The sequence below is a fragment of the Diceros bicornis genome, chromosome 13 (assembly GCF_020826845.1).
Source record: "Diceros bicornis minor isolate mBicDic1 chromosome 13, mDicBic1.mat.cur, whole genome shotgun sequence".
NCBI classification, from domain to species: domain Eukaryota; kingdom Metazoa; phylum Chordata; class Mammalia; order Perissodactyla; family Rhinocerotidae; genus Diceros; species Diceros bicornis.
The window spans coordinates 41809489-41827181 of NC_080752.1; the positions used below are offsets into that span (position 1 = coordinate 41809489).

At 44.1% G+C, this 17693-nt stretch overlaps 2 protein-coding genes across 6 annotated transcripts in view; one reads left to right on the top strand and one right to left on the bottom strand.

Annotated features, from left to right (window-relative positions):
- MTFR1L (mitochondrial fission regulator 1 like) lies at positions 1-17305 on the top strand. 5 transcript variants are annotated; one of them, XM_058553277.1, is made up of 7 exons: positions 1-66; positions 2883-3025; positions 3517-3621; positions 11983-12092; positions 12320-12531; positions 13803-14124; positions 16190-17305. In XM_058553277.1, exons 2-7 carry the CDS (start codon positions 3002-3004, stop codon positions 16293-16295), a joined length of 879 nt encoding a protein of 292 aa, XP_058409260.1. In that variant the 5' UTR covers positions 1-66; positions 2883-3001; the 3' UTR covers positions 16296-17305. The 5 variants fall into 5 exon arrangements, 4 of the variants coding, with proteins under 4 accessions (XP_058409260.1, XP_058409261.1, XP_058409259.1 ...); XR_009221883.1 differs by lacking the exon at positions 1-66 and having other exon boundaries at positions 725-3025; positions 16190-16516; positions 16998-17305; XM_058553276.1 differs by lacking the exon at positions 1-66 and adding an exon at positions 725-1343.
- AUNIP (aurora kinase A and ninein interacting protein) overlaps positions 16297-17693 on the bottom strand; it is a 23370-nt gene continuing 21973 nt past the window's right edge. The window contains 2 exon segments of the mRNA XM_058553279.1: positions 16297-16412; positions 16415-16426. Coding sequence (XP_058409262.1) covers positions 16357-16412; positions 16415-16426 — 68 coding nt within the window. The 3' untranslated portion in view covers positions 16297-16356.

The window sequence follows — 17693 nt, forward strand, 5'->3', positions numbered from 1 at the left end:
GGGCGGGGCGGCCCGCTGTGGTAGGAGGGGCCGTGAGGTGAGTGAGTACCCGAGCCGGAGTCTGAGGTGAGACTAGGTCCGAGGGCCGCCCCGAAGGCGGGAGCGCGGCTTTCCGGCCGGCTGTCGACGCGGCCTACTGCCGGGCGCTGTGCGAAGCCGCGGCTCCTGTTCCCGCGCCAGTTCTCGCGGGAGCCGGTGTTGTCCGCCTCGTTTGGCAGGGGGTGTTAGTTGAGTCCCCAAGGGGTGGTTGCTCGCCCGAGTCACCCAGCTCCGGTGGCCGAGCTCCACTAGAGGCTTGTCCTTTCGGCCGCCTCCTCGCTCCGTCTGGGACCCGGCCCCGGGCCTGTGGTCCACGGGCCGCCGGGCCGGCGGCGAGAACTTGGCCGACCTTGGCCTGTGGGGGCGGGCGGTGGCGGGGGAGGGGAGGCGCGTCCGGGCGAGGTCCCGCAGCGGCTCCCCCGCGCAGCTGCTGGGGGCCCGCGCGGGCTGTCCGCTCGGCGAAGTTCCAGCGAGCGCGGCGGCCTCCGCGGGGCGCCCGGGACCCCGGGGCGATGAGACCAGCCCTGCTCTGGAGGGGCGGCCGTGTGTAAACGGGTCGTGACAGCAGCCTGGAGAGGGGCTGTGGGAGCGCGGAGCTGGGAAGACCCAGCGCGCGCTGTCTTCTTCCAGCCAGTGACCCGGGCGGGAGGGGGTGGGGAGCTTCAGGGCTCGGTCAGTGTTCTCGTTCATCCGTGTCGTAATTGACGCATCGTTTAAGCGCCTGTTAGGTACCAGGCGGGCACTGTGCTGTGCCTGGGGAAGTCCCTGCCCTGCGGACAAGCAGCAGATGACAGTTCCCTAATTACTCTTGTGAGAGGATTCCCAAGGAAATGCGGGGTGCTGGGGGTGACAGTAAAGGAGCTGACTGTCAGAGAAGGGGAGGCGATGCTTGAGCTGAGCTCCGAAAAATGACTGAGAATGAGCTTTCTCAAGAGGGTGCTGGTGGTGTTTCACGCAGAGGGAGTAGTGTGGACAAGGCCTCTGAGGTGGTGTGTTGGGGGCTGAAAGGCAGCCAGTGTGGCTGAAGGGCAAGGGGATCACAGGAGGGGTCTGTTAAGTGTGCAGGGGCCAGATGTAGGCCTTGTGGGCTGCGGTGAGTGTGGTCCAGGCAGGGCAGAGAGTTTGGTCTGGTGAAGTTGGGACTGATTGTGGAGGGCTCTGCAGGACGTGCTGAAAAGTCTAGATTTTATCCGGTTACCTCTGGCAAGGCTGTAGGGGTTTTAAACATAGGAACAATGTGACTAGCAATGTGTTCTAGGAAGGTCCCTCTGGCTGTTGTGAGAGGTCCACCTGAGTCTTGGGAGGTAAGTTCTGCCAGGAAGCGGCTGCAGTGACTGAAGTGAGAAACACAGGGAAGCACTGTTATGTGGAGCTTGTGGGAGGCACTGACATTCAGCACAGAGCCTAGCACATAGAGGGACTTGGATAAAAGGCTTGTACTGTGCTGAGAAGTTGAGCCCATGCAGGAGGCAGCAGGATCTGGGCCAGATTTAAAGTGCTTTCTGCTGCATGACCACTGAGTCATGACCTGAGACAAGTCCCTTCCTCTCGCCAGCTTCCTTTCCTCATAGCGTAAAGAGTGATAACTCCTCTCCCAAAGGTGAAAGACTACAAGGGAGGTTTCCAGAAAGAGCTGCTTTGGTCAGTCCAGTCCATCCCCTGTTGAGAGCCTGCCCTTGATTCCCCAGTGACCTCACCCAGGCATTCCCAGCCCTCATGACTTGATCCCCAATTTACCTTTGCGCCTTATCCACTCTGCTCCTCTTTACATCTCTCTCGCCTTCCTGTCCTGGATCTGTGCTGTTACTGTTTTTCTTCCCTTCCTACCTCCTGTGAACTCATCATGGGGCCTTGGGACCAGGGGGCTGAACTCACCTGGCTACTTGCCTAGTGTGCTTTTCTTAAGCAGTGATATTCAGCCTCTTCTAGAATTATGTATTCAGGTACTCTCTCTCTTCTAGATTGTGAGTTTCTTGAGAGCATGGCTATGTCTTACTCCTTCCATAGCCCCTACATTGCCCAGCACAGGGCCTGGCACAGAGTGGGTATTGTTAGTGTTTGATGAACAAGGGAATGAATGAGCTCATTGATTGCATCTGCTCACCATGCAAGGGCAGCTGTGAGGAATCTAGGCAGGAGTGACTTCACCCATCTGTGTCATGTTTTAACAGTTCATTAAGCACTTTAAAATCCCCTATTCTATTGAATGATCCTTAAGGTAACCTAGAGTGGCAGCTTTTCTTGTCCTCTTTTTACAAATGAAGAAACCAACATTCAGAAAGTTTAAGTGACTTGCCTAAGGCTACAAAACCAGTAGATGGCTGAGCGAGGATAAAAATTTTTTGCTCTTCTCCCTGTAGCCTAGTAGACTGAGATTGGCTAGAGCTGGCTGTTCATTCTCCCATTGTCTATTTTGCCTCTCTCCCTTGAGGGGGTGGGTGTGGGGGTCCCAGCAGTGCTAGGCTGAGAGGCACATGCTGGGCTTTTACATCTCATTTTCAAGGATGAATGCTGGGCTTGGATGATATCTACAATTTGGCTTTCCCATGAGCTTTTTAACTACCAGAGGGTTCTATTTACATCTTTAGAAGTTTTGCCTCAGGAAACCTAAGGGCCCGGGAAGGCTCCCAGAGTTGGCCAAGCTCATGTAGCAAGTCTGGAACAGAACCTTTAAGGGTCTAGATTTGGAGAAACCACTGTTGAGTGAGGGCAGCCTTTTGGGCTGGTTTTCTCCCCTGTGAAATGTCAGAGAAGCCTTGGTGTTAGTCATGGCTCTACAAGGCCTGGTTTCGTGGGGCTTGTGTGGTGGCCATTGAGTCCCCACTGTGGGGGTTGTTTCATAGAAGAGAAGTCTGGTGTTCCCTAAGATGGCCTGATATGAGAGAGTCACGCCTCCCACCTCCCCGAGCCCCCAGAGCTGCCCTGTGGCTGCCTTCTCCTTCAAGTTCAGGAGCCAGTTGAAATGTCGGAAATGGAAGCCAACGTGGTAAGCGGCATTCCCTGCAGGGGTGTGGGTGGAAGGCTGAGCACTGGGCTTGCTGAAGTTCTGAGACCCTCCAGTTAATTATTCTTTTCCCCTGGAGGCCTGAAACTGGAGGGAGGCCACCCCCCCACAGGCAGAACCAACTATGATCTTGGGGCCATTAAGGAGTCAGTGTGTTTCTGCCTTTCTGTGCAGAGGGAAGGGAGAGAAGCCTGGATGATCCCTACACCTAGCTAATTCCTCACCCTTTCACTGGACCCTCCCAACCTTGACTGTGCCCTGGCAGCAGCAGGTGCACCCTTAGGTGGCTGGCCAAGGTGAAGGCTGGCGACTGGGAAACCTGCCCTCACTCATAATTGAGACCTGACTTACTCCATAGGGTGCTCTGTCCCTGGGATTGGAGAATTCAGTCTCCCTGCTAAAGGGAATAGGACGGGGACAGTAGCTGGACTCATCTCTGAGGTTGTGGCTGTCCCTATCTCTCTCTGCTATAGACCATCCCAATCTGGCAAAACAAGCCGCATGGGGCTGCTCGCAGTGTAGTGAGAAGGATCGGGACCAACCTGCCCCTGAAGCCATGTCCCCGGGCGTCCTTTGAGGTGAGTGCGCTGGATGGGCAGGGAGAGGAGAGACCGAGAGAGTATGGGAGGATGGTGCTGCTTCTGTGCCCGAGAATCCTCGGCATTGCCGAGGGAGGTTGCTTTGCTGGTCACTTTTTCATTTTGTCAAGAAATATTTATTAAGTGCTTATAGTGGATTCTGGTCACTGTGCCTTCCTGATTGTACACAAACCTGTGACCACAACAGTCAGGCTTCCAATTTGCTCGTAAATTAATAATCTTGTGTCTTGGATGCCTCTGTTAAGTGACTCAGATTTCATCAGGTTCCAGCAATACAGTTTATCAGTGCAGGCCAAAGATCCTTGATGAACCAGACCTCCAGAATAGCCATGTCTGTGCTCTGAGGTATTTGCCTGCAACCCTGGCAGGTCCCCACTCAGGACACTGAGTGCTGTGTGTCACTGAGTTGAACTCTGCTTTTCTTCACCAGCCCTAAGACATGGCCACTTAGCCACCTATTTTTAGTGTTTCCCTGAGTCCATTACTCCCCATCCTCTTCTTTCTGGCCAAGTCTGGCCACTCCTTTACTGGGCTACTTCAGTTTTACCTCTGTGTCTAAGGGCCTTTAGCACCTACTCTGCAGCAGAGATTCTTGCCTGAGACCCCATTCTGCAGTGGAAAGCTAAATAGCATTTATTAGTCCCAGCTGCCTCCCTCTAAGAACTAATGGTTAAGCACTAGCTCCAGACTAGATGCCTAAGGTATGTTCCTTTGAGGAGCTGGGACACAAAAGAAATACTTCAGCTTTCTGCCTACACAGAGGAGATAGAAATATATGCCTGAAAAGATGTGGGCCCAGGTGGATACAGAAATCAAGCAGTTGAATTTGTATATCAGGTGCTGAGCTGCGAAGTCTGTGTAGGAGCTGGATCTGGAGTCAGAAGTGGTGTCAGGGTTGGTATGCGAGTCAGGAATGGGGTTGGGGGTGGGCGGTGAGGGGGCTGCCCCCTGACCCAGATTTCTAGTTATTAAGAATTGCCCAAAGAGCCTGGGCAGGATGTGGCCCTAGCTGCCTCAAGCATCAGAAACAAAGGGAAGCACAGCTAAGGAGCGTGAGAGACTCAGTGGAGGTTGCCCCACATCCCACTATAACCTGTCCAGTCCTTTGGCCAGATACCGCTGGGCAGAGACAATCAAGGGCGTAAGCTCCCACAGAGCAGGATCATGCGTGAGTAGTAGTAGTAATACTAGCTAACATTTACTGAGCACATACTATGTGCCAGGCACTATGCTAAGTACTTTATATATGTTAACTCATTTAATTGCCAATAGCAGAGGAGCATTCTGGCTAATCAGGGAAAGCACATGGAGGCCTCCCCTAAATGGCTCATCTTAGCAGTAGCTCCTGGGTTAGTAGAAGTCCTCCTCTGTAACCTTGGAGAATCACTTCACTCCTTTAAGACCCAGCTTCCCTATCTAAAAGCCAGAGCCATCAAGTCCTGATCCACCTACCAAACAATCTGTAGCAGAAACATCTGAATTTAACTCATGTATAGGTGGGCTTTTGAGAAATTATCCCTGGATTTCTGTTGTAATTACCTTAAATATTATTTAAGGGAATCTTGCTGATTTGTTTTATTTTTTAAATTACTCATATAAAAATATTAAATTAAGGAAAATAAAAAGGAGAAAGGAAAGTAAATTACCTATCATTCACATAGTTATGACACAATAACTACTAATGTTTTGGTGTAGTTCTTTTTTTTTTTATGTTCGCCACCCAAAGACTAATTACCATCCGTCACCGTACACATGCGTCCTTATTACCCCTTTCACCCTCCTCCCTCTCCCCTTCCCCTCTGGTAACCATCAATCTAATCTCTGTATCTGTGTGTTTGTTATTTTTATCTTCCACCTATGAGTGAGATCATACAGTATTTGATTTTCTCTGTCTGACTTATTTCACTCAGCATCATACCCTCAAGGTTCATCCACGTTACCACAGATGGCAAGATTTCATCTTTTTTATGACTGAGTAGTATTCCATTGTGTATATATACCACATCTTCTTTATCCATTCATCCATTGATGAGCACTTAGATTGCTGCCAAGTCTTGGCTATTGTGAATAATGCTGCAATGAATATAGGGGTGCATATCTTTTCACATTCATATTTTTGTGTTCTTTGGATGAATACCCAGAAGTGGAATAGCTGGATCATATGGTAGTTCTATTCTTAGTTTTTTGAAGAATCTCTGTCCTGTTTTCCATAGTGGCTGTGCCAGTTTACATTCCCACCAGCAGCATATGAGGGTTCCCTTTTCTCCATATCCTCTCCAACACTTGTTATTTCTTATTTTGTTAATGATAGCCATTCTGATGGGCGTGAGGTGATATCTCATTGTAGTTTTAATTTTCATTTCCCTAATTATTAGTGATGTTGAACATCTTTTCATGTGCCTGTTGGCCATCTGTATATCTTCTTTGGAAAGATGTCTGTTCAGATCCTTTGCCCATTTTTTAATTGGATTGTTTGGGTTTTTTGTTATGGAGGTGTATGAGTTCTTTATATTTTGGATATTAACCCCTTATCAGATACATGATTTGCAAATATCTTCTCCCAGTTGTTAGGTTGTCTTTTCATTTTGTTGATTATTTCCTTTGCTGTGCAGAAGCTTTTTAGTTTGATGTAGTCCCATTTGTTTACCTTTTCTTTTGTTTCCCTTGTCTGGTGAGACGTATTCAAAAAGATACTGCTAAGACCAGTGTCAGAGAACGTACTGCCCATGTTTTCTTCTAGAATTTTTATGGTTTCAGGTCTTACATTCAAGTCTGTAATCCATTTTAATTTTTGTGTGTGGTATAAGATAATGGACCGCTTTCATTTTTTTGCATGTAGCTGTCCAGTTTTCCTAACACCATTTATTGAAGAGACTTTCCTTTCTCCATCGTATGTTCTTTGCTCCCTTGTCAAAAATTAGCTGTCCACAGATGAGTAGGTTTATCTATGGGCTCTTGATTCTGTTCCATTGATCTGTGTGTGTTTTTGTGCCAGTACCGTGCTGTTTTGATTACTTTAGCTTGGTGGTATATTTTGAAATCAGGGAGTGTGATACCTCCAGCTTTGTTCTTTTTCTCAGGATTCCTTTGGCTATTTGGGGTCTTTTCTTGTTCCATATAAATTGTAGGATTCTTTGTTCTGTATCTGTGACAAATGTCACTGGGACTTTGACAGGGATTGCATTGAATCTGTAGATTTCTTTAGGCAGTATAGACATTTTTACTATGTTAATTCTTCCAATCCATGAGCATAAAATGTCTTTCCATTTCTTTGTGTTTTTGATTTCTTTCAACATGTTTTATAGCTTTCGGTGTTCAGGTGTTTCACCTCCTTAGTTAAATTTATTCCTAGGTATTTTATTCTTTTTGTTGCGATTGTAAATGGGATTGTATTGTTTTTTTGTTTTTTTTTTTTAATTTTATTTATTTATTTTTCCCCTCAAAGCCCCAGTAGACAGTTGCATGTCATAGCTGCACATCCCTCCAGTTGCTGTATGTGGGACACGGCCTCAGCATGGCTGGAGAAGCAGTGCGTCGGTGCGCGCCGGGGATCCGAACCCGGGCCGCCAGCAGCGGAGCACGTGCACTTAACTGCTACGCCATGGGGTCGGCCCTGGCATTGTATTCTTAATTTCTTTTTCTGCTATTTCATTATTAGTATATAGAAACGCAACTGATTTTTGTATGTTGATTTTGTATCCTGCAACTTTACTGTATTCATTTATTATTTTTGATAGTTTTTTGGTAGATTCTTTAGGGTTTTCTATATATAAAATCATGTCATCTGCAAATAGTGACAGTTTTACTTCTTCCTTTCCAATTTGGATCCCTTTTATTTCTTTTTCTTGCCTGATTGCTCTAGCTAGGACTTCCAATACTATGTTAAATAAGAGTGGTGAAAGTGGGCATCCTTGTCTTGTTCCTATTCTTTAAGGATAGCTTTCAGTTTTTCTCCATATGGCCTTTATTATGTTGAGGTACTTGCCTTCTATACCCATTTTATTCAGAGTTTTTATCATAAGTGGATGCTGTATCTTGTCAAATGCTTTCTCTGCATCTATTGAGATGATCATGTGATTTTATCTTCATTTTGTTAATGTGGTATACCACATTGATTGATTTGCAGATGTTGAAGCATCCCTGCATCCCTCAAATAAATCCCACTTGATCATGGTGTATCATCTTTGTAATGTATTATTGTATTTGATTTACTAGTATTTTGTTGAGGATTTTTACATCTATGTTCATCAGTGATATTGGCCTGTAATTTTCTTTTTTTATGGTGTTCTTGTCTGGCTTTGGTATCAGGGTAATGTTGGCCTTGTAGAATGAGTTAGGAAGCATCCCCTCCTCTTCAATTGTTTGAAAGAGTTTGAGAAGGATAGGTATTAAGTCTTCTTTGAATGTATTGGTAGAGTTCACCAGGGAAGCCATCTGGTCCTGGACTTTTGTTTCTTGTGAGGCTTTTGATTACTGTTTTGATCTCCTTACTAGTGATCAGTCTATTCAGATTCTCTATTTCTTCTTGATTCCGTTTTGGAAAGCTGTATGATTATAAGAATTTATCCAGGGGCCGGCCTGGTGGCATAGTGATTAAGTTCACCCGTTCTGCTTTGGTGGCCCGGGGTTTGCTGGTTCAGATCCTGGGTGTGGACCTACTCACTGCTCATCAAGCCTTGCTGAGTCGGCGTCCCGTATAGAAGAGCTACAACTCTACAGCTATGATACACAACTATGTACTGGGGCTGTGGGGAGAAAAAAGGAAAAAAAAAAAAAAGAGGAAGATTGGCAACAGATGTTCATGCAGGGCCAATCTTCCTCAAAAAAAAAAAAAAGAATTTATCCATTTCATCTAGATTATCCAATTTGTTGGCATATAGCTTTTCATAGTATTCTCTTATAATCCTTTGTATTTCTGTGGTGTACACTGTAATTTCTCTTCTTTCATTTCTGATTTTATTTATTTGAGCCTTCTCTTGTTTTCTTGGTGAGTCTAGCTAAAAGTTTGTCAATTTTGTTAACTTTTCAAAGAACCAGCTCTTAATTTCATTGATTTTTCTCTATTGTTTTTTTAGTCTCTATTTCATTTATTTCTGCTCTGATTTTTATTATTTCCTTCCTTCTACTGATTTTGGGCTTTGTTCTTCTTTTTCTAGTTCCTTTAGGAATACTGTTAGATTATTTGAGATTTTTCTTGTTTCTTGAGGTAGGCCTGTGTTGCTGTAAACTTTTCTCGTAGCACTGCTTTTGCTGTATACCATAAATTTTGGTATGTCATATTTTCATTTTCATTTGTCTCCAAGTATTTTTTGATTTCTCCTTTGATTTCTTCCTTGACCCAATAGTTGTTCAGCAGCATTTTGTTTAATCTCCACATATTTGTGGCTTTTCCAGTTTTCTTCTTGTAGTTGATGTCTAGTTTCATACTGCTGTGGTCAGAAAAGATGCTTGGTATTATTTCAGTCTTCTTAAATTTATTGAGACTTGTTTTGTGGCCTAAGATGTGATGTAACCTGGAGAATGTTCCATGTGTATTCAAAAAGAATGTGTATTCTTCAGTTTTGGGATGGAACATTGTGTATGTATCTACTAAGTCCATCTGGTGTAATGTGTCATTTAAGGCCAATGTTTCCTTATTGATCTTTTGTTTAATGTTTATCCATTGATGTAAGTGGAGTGTTAAAGTCCCCTACTATTATTGTGTTACTGTCAATTTCTCCTTTTATGTCTGTTAATAACTGCTTTATATATTGAGGTGCTCCTATGTTGGTTGCATAGATATTTACAAGTGTTACGTCCTCTTGTTGGATTGTTCCCTTTATCATTATGTAGTGCCCTTCTTTGTCTCTTGTTATAGTTTTTGTTTTCAAGTCTATTTTGTCTGATATAAGTATTGCTACCCCAGCTTTCTTTTCATTTCCATTTGCATGGAGTATCTTTTTTAATCCCTTCACTTCCAGTTTGTAAGTGTTTTTAGGTCTGAAGTGTGTCTCTTGTATGCAGCTTATATATGGGTCTTGTTTTTTCATCTGTTCAGCCACCCTGTGTCTTTTGATTGGAGCATTTAGTCCATTGACATTTAAAGTGGCTACTTATAAGTATGTACTTACTGACATTTTATTACTTTTTTTCTGGTTGTTTTAGTAGTTCTTCTCTGTTGCTTTTTTGTTCTCTTGCTCACTTCCCTTGTGATTTGATGGCTTTCTTTGGTATTATGTTTGGATTCCTTTCTATTTTTTTGTCTGTTTATTATAGGTTTCTGGTTTGTGATTACCATGAGGTTCACATATAATAACCTATGTAAATAGCAATCTATATTAAGTTGATGGTCTCTTAAGTTTGACCTCTTACTAAAAGCCCACATTTTATGTTCTTGATATTATATTTAACCTCTTTTTGTGTGTGTGTGTATCCCTTTAACCTCTTATCATGGAGATAGATATTTTTAGTACTTTTGTCTTTTGACCTTCATACTAGCTTTATAGGTGGTTGATCCACTACCTTTACTGTATATTTGCCATTGCCAGTGATTTTTTTTTCTTTGATAATTTTCTTATTCCTATTGGTGGCTTTTCTTTTCCACTTAAATAAATCTCTTTACATTTCTTGTAAGGCCTGTTTAGTAGTAATAAAACTCCTGTAGTTTTTGCTTTTTGGGAAAACTCTCTCTCCGTCCATTCTGAATGAGAACCTTGCCAGGTAGAGGATTCTTGGCTGTAGGTTTTTTCCTTTCAGTACTTTGAATATATTTTGCCACTCCCTTCTAACCTGTAAGGTTTCTGCTGAGAAGTCAGCTGATAGCCTTATGGGGTTTTCTTTATATGTAACTTGTTGCCTTTCTCTTGCAGCTTTTAGGATTCTCTATTTAATTTTTGACATTTTAATTATGTGTCTTGGTGTGGGCCTCTTGGGGATCATCTTGTTTAGTGTTCTCTGTGCTTCCTCTACCTGGATGTCTGTTTCCTTCCTCAGGTTAGGGAAGTTTTCAGCTATTATTTCTTCAAATATGTTCTCTGCCCCTTTGTCTCTCTCTTCTCTTTCTGGGACACCTATAATACGGATGTTAGTATGCTTGATGTTGTCCCAGAGGTCCCTTTGTCCTCGTTATTTTTAATTCATTTTTCTTTTTTCTATTCAGCTTAGGTGATTTCCTCGACTCTTTCTTCTAGGTCACTGATCCATTCTTTTGTGTCATCTACTCTGCTGTTGATTCCCTCTAGTGAATTTTTAATTTCCATTATTGTATTCTTCAGTTCTGATTGGTTCTTTATATTTTCCAATCCTTTGTTGAAATTCTTTTCCATCTTTTTCTAGATGTATATTTTTTGCTTTGTTCTAATGATAGTCACCATATGATTGAATCCTCCTACTTTTTCATTTAACATAGTGTCACTCAGCCTATCTAGTCCCTGGTTGTTGTTCATTTGGGTTTGAGGGGCTATTTTAAGGAATCCTGCTATGATTCCTTTTGTATAATTAATCATGTCTTTTTATGTAAATCTAAATATTCAAATTATCAAGTTTGCTTAAAACAGTGTAGATCCCAATTAGCTACAAAGGTGTTATAAAGAGTTAGCCAGGAGAAACTTGCTGTTGATGTAACAGATTGTTGATGTCTTTGCACCTGTATTCTCACAACCAGAGGGCAAGATGCTCTTAGACAGTGGCCATCTCTGTTAAAAGGTAACTCTGGCCAGTCCCACTGAAGACCCCTTTGCTCTAGCCAGGGGTCAGCAAGCTTTTTCTTTAAAGGGCCAGAGTAAATATTTTAGGCTGTGGGCTATAACAGTCTCTGTGACAACTACTCACTTTTGCAGTTGTAGCTTAAAAGCAACCACAGACAATACATAAATGAATGGGTGTGACTGTTCTTCCAATGTAACTTTATATATAAAAACAGGCCCCATCCCTGCTCTAGGCCACCGTGTTTTGTTTGGAGGATACAACAGCCTCATAATTGGTCTTTTCAACCTCCCATCCATGTACCACACAGCAGCAGAATATTAAAACCTAAAATCTGATCCTTAATTAGTTAAAATCTTCCAGTGGCTCATTATTGGTCTTAGAATCAAAGCTCCTAATTCACTTTCTAACCTCTCACAATCCCCCCTTATCCTCCATTCCACCCATGCTGAACTATTTGTAATCTCAGAGACTCTCTTGCTTCTGGCCTCTTATTCAAGCTATTTCCAACCAGTTCAGAACTCTCTTCTCCCTCCTCTAGAAAACCTTCCTGACACCCAGTGCTGGATTAGGTGCCCCTCCTATGTATTTTGCAGTCTCTCATTATCTCATCATGATGTCAGTAAATGCTTGTTGATGAATTTTGCTTCTCTATAGACCCTGCCCAACATCTCTGACCTGTGTCTAAGGGATGTGCCCCCAGTCCCTACTCTGGCTGACATCGCCTGGATTGCCGCAGATGAAGAGGAGACATATGCCCGGGTCAGGTAGTTGAGGCAATAGCTGGTCTGCTGGGGAATGGGAAGCTTCTTCCCATTCGAGGTGGTAGGCAGCAGGGAGAGTGCTTGTGAGGCTGAAGGCAATAGGAATGAGAGCTGTGGGCTCAGAGTGGGAGCAGAATCTGGCTGTGTTACTCTTGTAGGGTGAAGGAATTTTAGAAGGGGTGCAGTGGCCAGCTGTCTCTGACTGACATACTTGTCTTTCCCTGGTCCAGAAGTGATACACGCCCCCTGAGGCACACCTGGAAGCCTAGCCCTCTGATTGTCATGCAGCGCAATGCCTCAGTGCCCAACCTGCGTGGGTCCGAGGAGAGACTCTTGGCCTTGAAGAAGCCAGCCTTGCCAGCCCTAAGCCGCACCACAGAGCTGCAGGATGAGCTGAGCCACCTGCGCAGCCAGATTGCTAAGATAGTGGCAGCTGATGCAGGTAGGAGCCCCTGAGCCAGGGCCAGAATATAGCAGGCAATTCCTTTTCCCCTGGCTTTTGGACAGGATAGGGGTAAGGAAATAATGGTTGTTGTTCAGGGGGACTTAGGCACAGGGCTCTGGGGTTGCCCTGAGGCTTGTCTAGCCTGTCATACTCCTTAGATAATTTCCATCAGCCATTTTGGGCTGATGGGTTTCGTTAGCAACAAAATCTTCTCATAATCTGTGATCTCAGGCAGATTCCATCCCTTGGCCACAAAAACGAACACCCTCCTCCTCCAAGTGTCTTTAAGATCACGTCTTTCATGAGCCCTGAGCAGCTTTCCTTTCCAATATGAAAAATAAGCATTTCCCACCAAGAGACTTATCCCCTATAAGCACCAATCTTCCCTTTCCTTATCCTATCTACTAGAGCCCACCTCTCCATCCCTCTACCCTTCTGTCTGCAGTTAAGGCAGAACCACTGGAAATGAATGGGAGTCTGTCTTGGCCAGCAGCATGAAACACCAACAGGTGGATCTCTCCCAAGATACTCAGGGTTTATCCTCATATTCATCCCATCCTCATTTTTTTTGCTCCTTGTTGACTCAAAGTCATAGTTTCCAAACCTTATCAGTTGGTAGAACACATGAAAATCATGGTGTTTTCTTTGAAACCTTCATCTACTTAATTCCCTCATATGGCAGTTTTATAGAGGAATTGCACTTGAATTTTCCATTTATATTTATTGGCTACTTTTATGTCATCCAAGAGACAAGCTAAAGTAGTTTGTGAAAAATCAGGGAGTGTTTGTTAGAAACTGAGAAGATTCTCTCCATTAAAATTTGGGAAACTAGGAGGACCATCCCCATTCTATTTTTGCTACAGAACACTTCTTCCTGTCACAGATAGCAAAAAAGGAGCACAGTCAGAAGCATTAGCCCAGTTAGAGAAAAGAACAAATTCAGGCCTTGATTCTGTCACTGTTGCTTCTGTCTAAATTCCGTAGCTCACTGCAGAATGGGAGCCTTTAGGAGCCAAAGCCTTTATGCAGTGGGTTTTTCTGCCCTCCGGAATACTGGAAGAGCCCAGTGCTCCTACATCTTGTTGAGATCCTGAGAGGGGAGGGTAGTGGAGGAACCTTCCACTGGCTTACAGATACCATCCTGGGCTCTCCCAGGATGTCGTGGTGTCAGCCCAGGAAATGAATGTTTATAGGCAGTGCTTGTGAGAAGACGTTTCTGCTGTATTCTAGCCCCAATGTCCATCCATGCCTGTTGTTTTCTCTTTCAGCTTCGGCTTCATTAACACCAGATTTCTTATCTCCAGGAAGTTCAAATGTCTCTTCTCCCTTACCTTGTTTTGGATCCTCATTCCACTCTACAACTTCCTTTGTCATTAGTGACATCACTGAGGAGACTGAGGTAGAGGTCCCTGAGCTTCCATCAGTCCCCCTGCTTTGTTCTGCCAGCCCTGAATGTTGCAAACCAGAACACAGAGCTACCTGCAGCTCGTCTGAGGAGGATGACTGTGTCTCTCTGTCCAAGGCCAGCAGCTTTGCAGATATGATGGGAATCCTGAAGGACTTTCACCGGATGAGACAGAGCCAAGATCTGTAAGTATTTGATAATGAGCTCTAGTGATCTATTTACTGTTAACTCGCCCGTGGCCAATGATCTAATAGAAGGTACTTACATAGTAAGTCCTCAGTAGTAGCCATGTGTTACTCCGTTCACAAAGCTTACTACCTGCTTGCTAATGCCTGGGACCCCAGTTTGAGGAAAGAGCAACACTTTACATTTGGTTGGGGTGATCTAACCCAACCAAATATTAGACTAGTAGGGATTTTATAAGACGGCTCATCTAATCCAACTTCTGTCCCCCAGGGGTGGACCTCGCCACTTCAGTTCTCATGTTGCTAGTGACAGTGTCCCCAGGCCCTACCCTTCAAAGTGGGTTGCATAATACTCAAATTGGTAAACTTTTTTGGTGGAAGGAGAATTTTATAAAGTGGGGATTTCTCTCTTAAAATACAGTGGTCCCTTATGCAAACCAACCCTGCAAATTCAGAGATTTGAGAACAAGGTTTTTGAGACTCATAGGTAGTTCTTAAACCTAGCTGTCCTTCAGAATTGCTCAGATTTGTTAAAAATACACCTTAAACTTACTAAAGCAGAACCCCCAAGGAGTGGAGCATGAGGAAATTTGGGAAATACCTACCTTGAGAAACTCATCTAGCAGAGAAGCCCTAGAGCTCCAGCTGGAGGAAGTGTTTCTCCAAGTGTGGTCTGAGCACCTGCATCAGATGCACCAGAGGAACTTGTTCAAGTGCAGGTTCCTGGGTATGGAAACATTTAAGTTTGACATCCAGACCCCAAAGGCCAGAGGCCCGAGTGTGCAGCTGTATTTGTTAATGCAGATAAAAATGCTGTTTGGGGGTGCTGGGAGGTGAGGTCTCTCTCCTGAGTTGAAGTTCCTGTTGAAGGGAAGGTTAACTCACCTTGTGCAAGAATCCCTTTGTGTCTGTGGCCCCATTTCCCTCTGAAAACAAGACAAGGCTAAGTGACTCCCTCATTGCTTCCTGGTAGTTGATCCTTTGGAGAAGTCACTTTTACCTTCCTTCTCTGGCCCTAGCGAGGCTGGTCATACTGACCAGTTCTTTCCCACATTCCCAAATTCAGCTGCTGCTGCTTCTGGGCTACCCTAAGCCTTTTTCTTCTGGTCAATGTTTTATAGATTGACTCTCAAACTTTCTTTTACTTGCCTCTTTGACCATATTAGATCCAAGCCCCTCCTTCCATTCGTGTCTTGGGGATCTTTTCTCCCTTGTTAATAGAAGGAGCTGGGTTGATGACTAAGAATGGGAAAGTAGCCCCATCAGCAAAGGTTCAGAAGTGTAACAGACTGAAGGCAATTCCTCTTGTTTTTGCTTTCGAGGTTTAATTATCAACCTTGGCTCTTACGTCTAGCCTAATGACCAGTAAATATGTATGAGGATATATGTATGTAAGTTCACTAGAATTTCATGCAACTATTTTCCAGGTATCTAGGACACTCTTTTATGATGTATCAGGCAATTTGAACATACCCCAATCTGGAGTTGGTTTTGTTCCCACAGGTCCCTTATGATGTGAACATTTTACTATAAATTCTAGACCTCTTATAAAAAATCTCACAGCTCCCCTGATGGGGAGACAGGGCAGTAAGAAATCCTTAGCACACCTTTTCCCCAGAACTAATAAAGGTCAGAATAGCCAAGAGTCATTAGTCACTTCCACTGCTGACCTGGGGAAATGCTACCAAGAAAAGATAGTGCCAGAAGGTGGGAGCAGAAGCCTAACCACCACAGGCCAACTCTAACTGGTTGATGGTCCTTTACTTTGCCCACATTTTATAGCCATTTCAGGAAATAGTAAAGCATTCTAGTTAAGAAATGAGATCTACAACCAGCTAGCTTGGTTTTGGACTCTGGATTCACCACTTACCAGCTGAGCAATTAGTGACTTTGGGAAAACTGCATAACCTTTCTGTGCTTTAGTTTCCTTATTTGTAAAAAAGGGATTGTAATAGTACCTACCCCATAAGATTGTTGTGAGGATTGAGATTGTATTCAAAGACACTAAACACTGCCCAGGACAAAGTAAATACTCAGTAAATATAAGCTGTTATTGTGTCTCTAGGAATCGGAGTTTATTGAAGGAGGAGGACCCTGCAGTCCTTATCTCCGAGGTCCTAAGAAGGAAGTTTGCTCTGAAGGAAGAAGATATCAGTAGAAAAGGAAACTGACTGCACTCAGCTCTGCAAACTCAGCCTCATGCTTCTGGAATTCCTTCAATAGCTGCCTTCCTCACCGCAGATGTTTCTGCCTCTCAATTAGAAACCTTCTGCAACAGTCTTGCCGAAAGCTAGAGCTTGGACTGAAAGAGAAGAGCTGGATTATACGTTTCCCATACTTTAAACCTTAGCAGAAAGCTAAGGCCTGTTTTTAGCTGAGACACTTTTTACAGGTAAATATATAGGTTGGAATGTTTCAGTCTAAAGGGTGAGATAGAATTTCTGGTTTTTCCTTGCTCCTGTGTGAAAATAGGTCCTAAATGAATGAATGACTTCACTGCATTAGACCCCATAACTGGTCTCACCGCACACTTTGTGCCCAGCTGTCACTCACTCTCAGCAGCTTCCTTGCAGCAGAGCAGGGCTGAGGGGAGGGAGCTATAAATGTTGATGTACATGTTCACAGGGCAGGGAAACTCTTATGCTGCTCCATCATAAACTGACACCAATGCCCAGCAATCACCCTCTCCCCCTTTCCTGTCCAACACCTATTTAGAGGTTGGGCCACTGGACCAGCTAACACTTGGGCTGCTGCTGGGAGGCCTGGGCTGTTTTTTTCTTAAATATATTTTGTAATACTGTACAACCAAATCTACCCTCTAAGGCCTTGGGGCATCATCAGTTCCACTGATTGAAAACTCTTTCTCTTCCAAGGACTTTAGTTTAAGCCCAGCAGGAAAGAGAAATGGGGAGGGGAGAGAGAGTACCATCCTTCTTCCAGGCCTGTGACTGCTCCTTTGCGTTAGGCCAAGGTTTGTACCTGCCACACCATGCATGACTCAGACGCCCTCAGGTCCCTTTCTCTATGGTATGTATCCTGTGTGTGTTTGAGTTGAAGCACTACCTGACATTAAAGGAAGGATTTGGAGAGAGAGTGCATTTGCTGTGTCTTATCTCTGAGTTGTGATCACCTTTTTAAGGTATGTGAACTTTTATAACAAACTAACTCCTGGCTTCCTCTCTTTCCTTATAAGGTCCTGCCTTTATAAGAGAAAACTTCCCTAAGGAGCCTCTTGTCCCTTTCTGTAGAGAGTTTGCCCTAAGCTCTTAAAGCAGTTACATCTTATAACTTGCAAGCTTGCCCCCCCACAAGCCTTTTACATACCACACCTGCAACATGGAAAACTGCTACATGGTGGATAACATCTTGGGTAGAACACAGGTCAAATTAGACTCCTGTTCAGATCAGACCCATGGCAATGACCAAGCATATACTATTAAAAAGTTGCTTTATCAAAGATAAAATTGGTAATGTTTTAATTACCATCAGAGTCAGCTTTGTCAACAGTCATTTATTTGGATTCATAGTTTTACAAAGGGAGTTCTCTCCCACCTTGTAGAATAGTGATA

Coding starts and splice junctions, on each gene's coding strand:
- MTFR1L (XM_058553277.1), top strand. CDS start 3,002: ATGTCGGAAATGGAAGCCAACGTG. Junction 3,622..11,982: donor GTCCCCGGGCGTCCTTTGAG/GTGAGTGCGCTG, acceptor GCTTCTCTATAG/ACCCTGCCCAACATCTCTGA. Junction 14,125..16,189: donor ATGAGACAGAGCCAAGATCT/GTAAGTATTTGA, acceptor TTGTGTCTCTAG/GAATCGGAGTTTATTGAAGG.